The sequence below is a fragment of the Gadus morhua genome, chromosome 19 (assembly GCF_902167405.1).
Source record: "Gadus morhua chromosome 19, gadMor3.0, whole genome shotgun sequence".
NCBI lineage: Eukaryota > Metazoa > Chordata > Actinopteri > Gadiformes > Gadidae > Gadus > Gadus morhua.
In genome coordinates, this window is record NC_044066.1 from 16,919,154 (window position 1) to 16,929,153 (window position 10,000).

The 10,000-nt window shown below is 47.1% G+C and overlaps 1 protein-coding gene across 1 annotated transcript in view; it reads left to right on the forward strand.

Annotated features, from left to right (window-relative positions):
- iqsec3a (IQ motif and Sec7 domain ArfGEF 3a) overlaps positions 1 to 10,000 on the forward strand; it is a 93,260-nt gene that overhangs the window by 58,577 nt on the left and 24,683 nt on the right. Inside the window, exons 6-7 of the mRNA XM_030342404.1 lie at positions 2,849 to 3,010; positions 8,567 to 8,689. Coding sequence (XP_030198264.1) covers positions 2,849 to 3,010; positions 8,567 to 8,689 — 285 coding nt within the window. The remainder of the gene's footprint in view (positions 1 to 2,848; positions 3,011 to 8,566; positions 8,690 to 10,000) is intronic.

Sequence of the window (10,000 nt, forward strand, 5' to 3'; positions counted from 1 at the left end):
ATATTTATGATGGGGGGAACTAGAGTCCAAGGTGATGCAAAAAAGTTATATCTGTGCCAAAAAAAGAAACGGTATGCTAGGTGTATGCAGGTGTGTGTGTGTGTGTGTGTGTTTGCGTGTGGGTGCGTGCGTGTGCGTGTGTTTGTGTGTGTGTTGGGGGGAGAGTTGAAGTGCATCATTTAAAGTAGCCAGCCATCTTTGCTACATTGTCAGCACCTCATTCATTCATTCACCGTTCCTCCATTTGTTCATCCAGTGACTCATTGGGACATTGTGTCCTCAAGCGTGTGTGTGTGTGTGTGTGTGTGTGTGTGTGTGTGTGTGTGTGTGTGTGTCTGTTCGTGTAAACATGCCTGTTTCTCATTCTAACACGTCCACCACTGATCGACGCACGTCCCTCCGTCTTGTCCGTCCGTCTGTCGGCCCGTCTGTCCCTCTCCGCCTCGTGCCTGTGTCCCCCCCCACCCTCTCCGGGTGCCCCCCCTTCTGTTGTTTGTGTAGCAACAATCACCACTGACTGACGTCTGCCAGCAGCCGCTTGGCAGACGGTCGCCATAGTGCCCACGGCAGGCGGTCGCCATAGCGCCCGCTGCCGCCCCACCGAGAGCCTCTTTGTCTCACACACATCTGCTCGGCCGCAGCCCAGAACGCCACTCCAGGGCCCACTGCCTCTCCCTCGGCCACACTCACTCCCTCCCCTCCCCTCCTCCCTCCCTCCCTCCCTCCTCCCTCCTCTCCCTCCCCTCCCATCCCTCCCTCCTCTCCCTCCCCTTCCCTCTCCCCCTCTCCCCTCCCCTCCCCTCCCCTCTTCTCCCCTCCCATCCCTCCCTCCTCTCCCTCCCTCCCCTCCCATCCCTCCCTCCTCTCCCTACCTCCCCTCCCATCCCTCCCTCCTCTCCCTACCATCCCTCCCTCCCCTCCCCTCTCCTCCCCTCCCATCCCTCCCTCCTCTCCCTACCTCCCCTCCCATCCCTCCCTCCCCTCCCCTCTCCTCCCCTCACATCCCTCCCTCCTCTCCCTACCTCCCCTCCCTCCCCTTCCCTCTCCTCCCCTCCCCCCCCCTCCTCACGAGTGTCAGCCCCCCTCCTCCTAGTCAGGCGAGAGATGGGGGGGAGGGACGGGGAGATGGAGGGATGGGGAGGGGGAGAGAGAGGGAGAGAGAGAGAGAGAGAGAGGGAGAGGGAGAGGGAGAGAGAGAGAGAGAGAGAGAGAGAGGGAGAGGGAGAGGGAGAGGGAGAGAGAGAGATCAGTGACTGTCTGATGTACAGCCGATTCAGGGTGGGTCTATAGTAAATAATTGAAATACAGCACCTGGGTCTTTTGGAATCATACCATAACATAATATCCCCATGTGAGTACTCTTATCACAAAGACGAAGCTGTGATCGTGGCAGATGCCTTCACTCCAAACGCTCTACGGCATGACAGAGTGATTTTGACTGATTATATCGGTAACGGGTGTTCCAGTGAAGCCAGGAGAGGCGGTTACGATTGGTTGATCACTCAGACTGGGATCGTCCTTTAAAATGTAATAAAAACTGTGATTAAAACATCAAGTCAGAATGCCCGGGCGTAACACTGCACTTCAACAGCGACGGGTAACACACTGCTGGGAGTCTGATCCAGCCTGCAGATAGGCCTAATGAAGAGGGCGCTCTGCTTCTAATCAGATCAGTGATCGGATGGCGATGCCTCCCAGAGTACTGAGCCATCCTACTCACCTGAGAGAGAACTACGCCGTACGTCATCAGCGCGCACGCTGCTGGCGATACGCCGTCTTTAATGAACACAACAGCGAGAGCTCGTTGTCGTTCGGTCGGATCAGAGCATCTCGACCCCAAGTGGCTGCTGGGAAGTGCGTCCTGGAGACACGTGCCAGCGCCACTGTACTGACTTCCAAATGTCTAATTGTGATTCTGGGGAATCACAACGTGGGGGCTCGTGTTCCCACAGTGGGAGGGATGTGCTTATGCTTTGTGTGTGTGTGTGTGTGTGTGTGTGTCTGTGCGAGTGTGTGTGTGCGTGTGTGTTTGGGATTCAGACCCCGCCACGAATGAAAACTGATGGGACCACTTACGTAGCGCACTAATATTACAAACTCCCTCTCCACTTGTCCTAATCTAACCCCAGACACTCCTAGCCTCCCCCCCTCTGCTTATTACTGCACTACATCATTTTAACGGTTCGTTCTTTCAAAGCTATTAACGGTTTATCTTTGAATGACCACAATGAAAAACAAGGTTAAGTCGTCGGCTGTTCCTGTGAATCACAAAGTGGTTCTCTGGCGACGCTCGTCCCTCCGCAAGGGGCCATCAGAACTGGGGCCCTCAGAACCGGGGCCCTCAGAACCGGGGCCCTCAGAACCAGGGTCCTCAGAACCGGGGCCCTCAGAACCGGGGCCCTCAGAACCGGGGCCCTCAGAACCAGGGTCCTCAGAATTGGGGCCCTCAGAACCGGGGCCCTCAGAACCGGGGTCCTAGAACCAATGGACTTAGCGCCGGCTGTTTATTGTGGTCAAGCATTTTAAAGACCAAACATATGACCCTGGATTCTTCACATCCTTTCAGAAGGCAGTTTATGGGCCTTATTCTCAAAGCGGCCATCTTGGGGTTCTAAAAACACAACTAGCATTTAGATCCCATAGCCTGACTTTTCAGATACAATGTCTGGTGGTACATAAGGCTTTCTGTCATGCTAACAGAAGCTCCGAAAGCACCTTCCAAGATGAAAGCTTGGTACTTTTCGATCGATCATGAATTTACCTGAGGTTCTCGGATAACGTCACAACCCAACTATTGTATTGGGAATGTCTCATTGGGTCTCGTTCTCCTTCTCCTCTCTGTCCTCAGGAACCCCGACAAGGGCCTTCAGTTCCTGATATCTCGGGGGTTCATACCGGACACACCCATAGGCGTGGCTCACTTCCTGTTGCAGAGGAAGGGGCTGAGCCGGCAGATGATCGGAGAGTTCCTCGGCAACAGCAAGAAGCCGTTCAACAGAGACGTCCTGGAGTGAGTAGTCCATACTGTTACTGACCTGTAGTTAGTAGTCCAGACTGTTACTGACCTGTAGTTAGTAGTCCAGACTGTTACTGACCTGTAGTGAGTAGTCCATACTGTTACTGACCTGTAGTTAGTAGTCCAGAGTGATACTGACCTGTAGTTAGTAGTCAAGACTGTTACTGACCTGTAGTTAGTAGTCCAGACTGTTAATGACCTGTAGTTAGTAGTCCAGAGTGATACTGACCTGTAGTTAGTAGTCCAGACTGTTACTGACCTGTAGTTAGTAGTCCAGACTGTTAATGACCTGTAGTTAGTAGTCCAGACTGTTACTGACCTGTAGTTAGTAGTCCAGACTGTTAATGACCTGTAGTTAGTAGTCCAGACTGTTACTGACCTGTAGTGAGTAGTCCAGACTGTTACTGACCTATAGTGAGTAGTCCAGAAACTGTTACTGACCTGTAGTTAGTAGTCCAGACTGTTAATGACCCCATGTTGGTTGAAAGATCTGAACTATGTTCGGCGTTACAGTGGAGTGAGGGTTGAACCATGTAAAAAACATTTATTGATCAAATTGACTGGCTGAAGTTCATGATGAAGTGTATTGCTAATCTATAAAGCAAGTGCATATGCATCTTTTTATAAAGATATACATTCGCTTTACGCAAAAAAAACTGGGAGCCAACAACAATATCTTTGTCGTACCAATTAATCGAGTCAATGCTGTCACTAACATAATTTCCATTATAATATTCAATAACAATCTGAACCAAATATATTTTGGTTGTCGGAGCTCATTTTGAACTTTTTGCGATTTCCTGTCAAGTGCAGATTTAGAAAGCCAACCTGGAACCCTCCTCTCTCCTTCTGCCTGTTTGTGCCGTCATGCACCCTGAACCGAACCGCCGAAGAGAATTGAACTGAAACCAACCTTAAAAAACGTCTTTCAAACATGTTGTCCCCGGTTTGGATTCCCATGCTGTCGCCAGCGTAGCATAGGCTGCTGGCCAGCCCTGCGGAGCAGCAAGCACCGTAACCTCGGGCATTTCTCTGCGGTTTGAGTCCTATGCAGCCATCTTTTAATTAGATCTGGTCCACACCACCAACCAGCTAGCTCAAATGTCTTCGAGGCTTTGGGGAAATGTTGGGGGTTGAAGTTTGAGAAGAAAAACTAGGAATGGAGGATCCATTGCATTAACTGTAGTGAAGGGCCCAAATGTAATATATGGGGACAATACAGCAAAGACGTCTTCCTGGTCGTGTTAACAGACTGAATCTGGGGTCAGTTAGCCCTTTATGAGATGACGTTAGGAGAATAAAAGCGTTGGCATGTGTCAGGGCTTTTATTGTGAAGACCGCCAGAAAGTTTTTAAACTAAAGCCTCAATCTCTCTCAGGAGAACTGAGTCACAGCACACACCTGCGCCAAGGGTTATTAATACACACAAACACACACACACACACACACACACACACACACACACACACACACACACACACACACACACACACACACACACACAGACACACACACACACACACACAATCGCACACTCACATACTCACACATGCATGCACAAACACACACACACACACAAGCACGACCGCACACACGCACAGACAAGCACATTTCTACAAAATAACTTCATAAGAACTTTTGCTTTATGTAGTTTGAATCTATTTTGGGAAAAACCGCTGACCAATGCGTTACAAGCTGTGGTTTTGAACTCAGAGATAGACAAAAAGGACTTCTTCTTCATTACTTTGTCCTAGTGTACTTCAACCTAACAGGATCAAATAATAAAAACATGTGTGTGTTGTTACAAACATTTCTTCAATCATTTGGTCCAGAATGGGGGTTCTCTTTATAGTTTATTAAACGTGAATATTCATTTCCATCATTCTTTGCGTCTATCTTTTCTGTTTTCCTTTAAATTTCATGGTTGTTATCTTTAAACATCTGTATCGGTACTTTTAAACGTTACTACCCTCTGCTCATCGCTACCTGCTTTAGAATAGGCCTTAATCTATTGGTATTCATTTGAATAAAAGATACATTCATATAGTCTTTGTAATTAGAAATAGATATGTTATCTTTCTGAAGAGAAAAGTCCTTGCAAGGTCACCCCCCACACACACACACACACACACACACACACACACACACACACACACACACACACACACACACACACACACACACACACACACACACACACACACACACAGCAGCACACTTCCTCTCTCTCTCTCTCTCTCTCTCTCTCTCTCTCTCTCTCTCTCTCTCTCTCTCTCTCTCTCTCTCTCTCTCTCTCTCTCTCTCTCTCTCTCTCTCTCTCGATACAGACAGTGGAACAGGAATATGCTTTTAAGATGGTCACGCTGCACTCTCCTATTTGGATTATTCACTACAGGCGCGCTGTATATATATATAAATATTAAAAAATTCCCCCTCAATATTGCTCAAGCGTATTAGCAACAGAAATAGCCTAACCCATTGTAGTGGCAGTGATGTGGGAGCACAGGAATAAATAACAAATAGACGCAACCCAGGTGCACTCAAACACAGTGTGGTCACAGGAGAAATGATGGAAAACACTGTGTGTGTGTGTGTGTGGGAATGTGTACATGGTGTGTATGAATGTGTGTGGGTGTGCATGCGTGTCTGTGGGTGTGTGTTTGACCATTTTTTGTGTGGGTGTTTCTGTCTGTGCGTGCCTCTGCATGCGTGTCTGTGAGTGAGTATGTGTGTGTGGGGGCAGTGCGTTGACTGCGTTACCTTGCTCTTCTTCTAAATCCACTCTACAAAGCATCAATCTCCAGCATAAATAACGCACGTTAAAACACTAGGGGTCAGCTGAGCCCCACACTACTGGAAGACCCGGGCCTCAGAGAGGCTGTTATTCAGCCTGGGCTAAGAGCTACCGTACCAGGGCTTAGAGCTACCGTACCAGGGTTTAGAGCTACCGTACCAGGGCTTAGAGCTACCGTACCAGGGCTTAGAGCTACCGTACCAGGGCTTAGAGCTACCGTACCAGGGCTTAAAGCTACCGTACCAGGGCTTAGAGCTACCGTACCTGGGCTTAGAGCTACCGTACCAGGGCTTAGAGCTACCGTACCAGGGCTTTGAGCTACCGTACCAGGGCTTAGAGCTACCCTACCAGGGCTTAGAGCTACCGTACCAGGGCTTAGAGCTACCGTACCTGGGCTTAGAGCTACCGTACCAGGGCTTAGAGCTACCGTACCAGGGCTTAGAGCTATTGTAGGTATGATCCAGATACAGCAGAAGAGAGAAACAACCCAGAAACAACCCAAAAACCGCCTCTCTCCCTCCCTACGTATCTCCGCCATTTGTATGATAACGCTGTTTGGAGAATGGGATTTAAAGTGTTAACATGGATCCCTGAACCAATCCAGAAAGAGATGCCCTGATTGGGCACAAAAGGGCCGGGAGCGGACTAAAACCTAAATGGTCTCACATAGATTGTTCTATCTATATATTATTATTATATAGAGGCAGGCGCAGTGATCGAGAAACAGATATTCTCACAGTGCGTTTTACACTCGTAATGGCTGAAATAAAAGCATCTTAAATCTCCCCTACTGCACCTTTAAACCCTACTCCATTTGACCAGAGGGAAGAACTGGCTGTTTTCCGCCAGTAATTACCGCAATATGGCATCCTTTTGTGCTGCAGCCTTTTTCTATTCTTGTTCTTGTTTTGTTGTTGGTTGTTAGTTCCGCACCTGTCTGTTTGCCGGCCTCACGAGCCTGCAGTCTTAAGCCATGCGTCGCTGGCAGATGGCTTTGTTCCCCTGCCAAGCTCGCCGTTGTGCTGAGTTAAGGGGCGGCTCTTAGTGTAGACACAACCAACTGTGTTCAACCGTGGGTCTGCTGGTAACACGAGGCAGTAAAAGCCTGTCTTAATACCGAAGCCAACGCCAGTACACAGTGAGACAATACTGGCCGTGAGACAGCGTATTCAGAATGTTGTTTTAATAAAGAAACAGTGTTCAGAGTCGAGGTAGCAGCCAACAATGGAGGCCAAGGGCTTTGTTGTTTCCTGCTCATGGAGGAGTGTAGCGAAAGACACTTTACCGTAGCCATAACGGCGACATAACGGGACCTCCGATATAACTTGGGGTTTTCTTGGACTCCAATTCTGCAGCACGATATAAAGAGCCGTTAAAAATTGACGTTGTTCCAGTTAACGTACTCCCCGCAAATTATGTTACTTAGCTAAGAATAAACACAGCAGCAGTATGAAACAGAAGGGCGTAACTTATTTATTCGTTCTCTTTACGATATGAGGACACAACGGTGGAGTAAGTCGTACTTTCTCAAAAAAGAATTAACGCTCATTTCCTTTGCTTGTGTTGTACTTTCCATAATAACATTGCTCTGCATGAATGTGGTTGTTTCTGCATACTCTGTAATTAAACAAAATAAATGTGTGTATTGTATTTCATTGAACTTTTCTCCTGTCAAGACACCAACATTTTGTAAAAAATGTAAATGTAATTCTTGTAATAATTCCCTTCTGAAAGACAAGCAAATATGTTTCTCTTCTGTAGAATGTTTCTTAAACGAAAAAGACAATTTTGCCTAGCTAGGCTAGGCTAGACTAGATTAGGCTAGGCTCGGCTAGACTAGGCTAGTCTAGGCTAGGCTAGACTAAACTAGGCTAAGCTCGGCTCTGTGTCGTCTCGCCCCAGAAGCTCTGCTATAAGATAGCAGGACTGCTGGATCCAAGATTAGGAGCAAGCGAACAATATATAAAAGGACTCTGTTCTATGAAGGAAGTGTGCAAAATACATCAGTACTCCCATATATATATATATATATATATATATATATATACAGTTTGTGACCTGAGGTGACGGTTCATTATCGTCGAGAGAAGACTCTCAAAACTGCCAAGTCCTATCTAAGTGAATCATTCCCTTATTTTTTTTAATTGAAGTCATTAAGGGGAGGTTGTCGATTAATTGGAGTCCTTTCTGCATGAAGGCATTGTGTGTGTGCGTGTGTTTGTGCGTGTGTGCTTTTGTGAGTGTGTGTGTGTGTGTTTGTTTGTTTGTGTGTGCATGCGTCTGAAAATGTGAAGTGAATTATTATTTATTTTAATTATATACTGATACATCATTTCTGATAATATCGGTCAATGTACATGGTTTTTAAATAGTCATGATGAAATGTGTTCCCAGTGTAATTCACTTTGAATGCATACTCTTCTAAATGTATCTTTTCTCTCTGTCTTGCTTTATTTATTTCTTACTGAAAACCTCCTTCCATGTCTTTATCCTATCCTCTATCCTCTCTATTCCTCTCCTACTTCTATCCTTCTATCCTATCTCCTTCTCCTTCCCTCTTGTTTCTCTCACTCTCTCTATCCCTCCCTCCCTTCCTCTCTCCCTTCCTCCTTCCCCCCTCCCTGTCTCTTTATCCTATTTTCCATCCTCACCATGTCCTCTCCAACTTTCTATAACTCTATCGCTCCCCCCTTCTCCCACTCCCTCTCCCCCTCCCTCCCTCCCTCCCTCCCTCCCTCCCTCGGGATCTGATCCAGCTGTGTGGTGGATGAGATGGACTTCTCTGGCATGGAGCTGGATGAGGCTCTACGGAAGTTCCAGGCTCACATCCGCGTCCAGGGCGAAGCTCAGAAGGTGGAGAGGCTGATCGAGGCGTTCAGGTAATTACCTCCCTGCCATTATGACGAGACAGAGGGGGAGAGGGGGAGAGAGAGAGAGAGAGAGAGAGAGAGAGAGTCTTTGCCTCTTTTGGCGACATTGTGCGAAAGAGTCAACCAAAGTGTTCCGTCGAAAGTGTTGATTAAACACAAATGTTCATGGTCGTAGATGGGTTGTCATATCCCTTCCACACACACACACACACACACACACACACACACACACACACACACACACACACACACACACACACACACATTCACTCACCTAGTAAAAGCGCTGGTAACACTTTATTGCACTAATAAACTTGAACTAACAGCTAATTAACAGTTAACGTATGGTGTAGTAATCATTTACCAAAAGTTATGCATTTATACATTATTTATTATCGTTGGGGCAAACCCTTACCCTTACCCACAACCCCTAACCCTAACTCAAACCCTAACATGATGCTATAGTATATATCAATGCTTAACACTGCATTATTTAATGATTAATGACAGGTTCATTAATGCTCCCTCATTGTAAAGTGATGCCTTTTGGGTGTCTTGAAAAGTGCTATTTAAAAGGGTATTATTATCTATATTCAGCGTGAGGCCTGTTTCTAATTCAAGGTGGAAGCTTGAAATAGAGTAGGGTTCTTGATCGATGCTTTCTGTCGCTACGCAGTCGCCAGTCGCCAGTCGATGCGTGTGAATCAGCTGCTGCTCAGAGGTCATTGTGCGCAGTGTGTTCCATCACATCCATCATAGAGTCTCCTCTATCTGCTGATCTTCTGGGCCGTGATAGGGTCCTGGTGCCGATTGATTGCAGAAGACGGGGACTCCCATCAGTATGCTTTCATCTTGTTTATCCATAAGGAGAACAACAGACTGATTCATGTTTTATTCACGTATTTGTACGCTGATTTATTTATGCTGAAAAAATGTTAAAAGGGAACTACCTTTTTTTGAGGATCGTTTGAAATCAATATTTCCAGCCTGGATGGTGGCTTGTTCTGTTTGCTGGAAGCAAACATCTTTCGGCCGTTTCACTGGGGAACAACCTTGTTCATTTTGTACCAGCGCATTTTGTACCAGTGTACTCTTGCACTCTCCTATTCACCACATAATCAACCATGGCAACCCATAAATAGGCCTACCTTAACCCTCCCTTTATGAACGGTGTGTGTGTGTGTGTGTGTGTGCGTGCGTGTGTGTTGATATTTGTGTATGTCTTGGAGCTAGTGCGCCTGATCTGAACTCTGCGTATCTCTGCCTCCCTATCATCACCACAGGCCTCATCGACAAACAAGTCACGCACCAGAGGAAGCA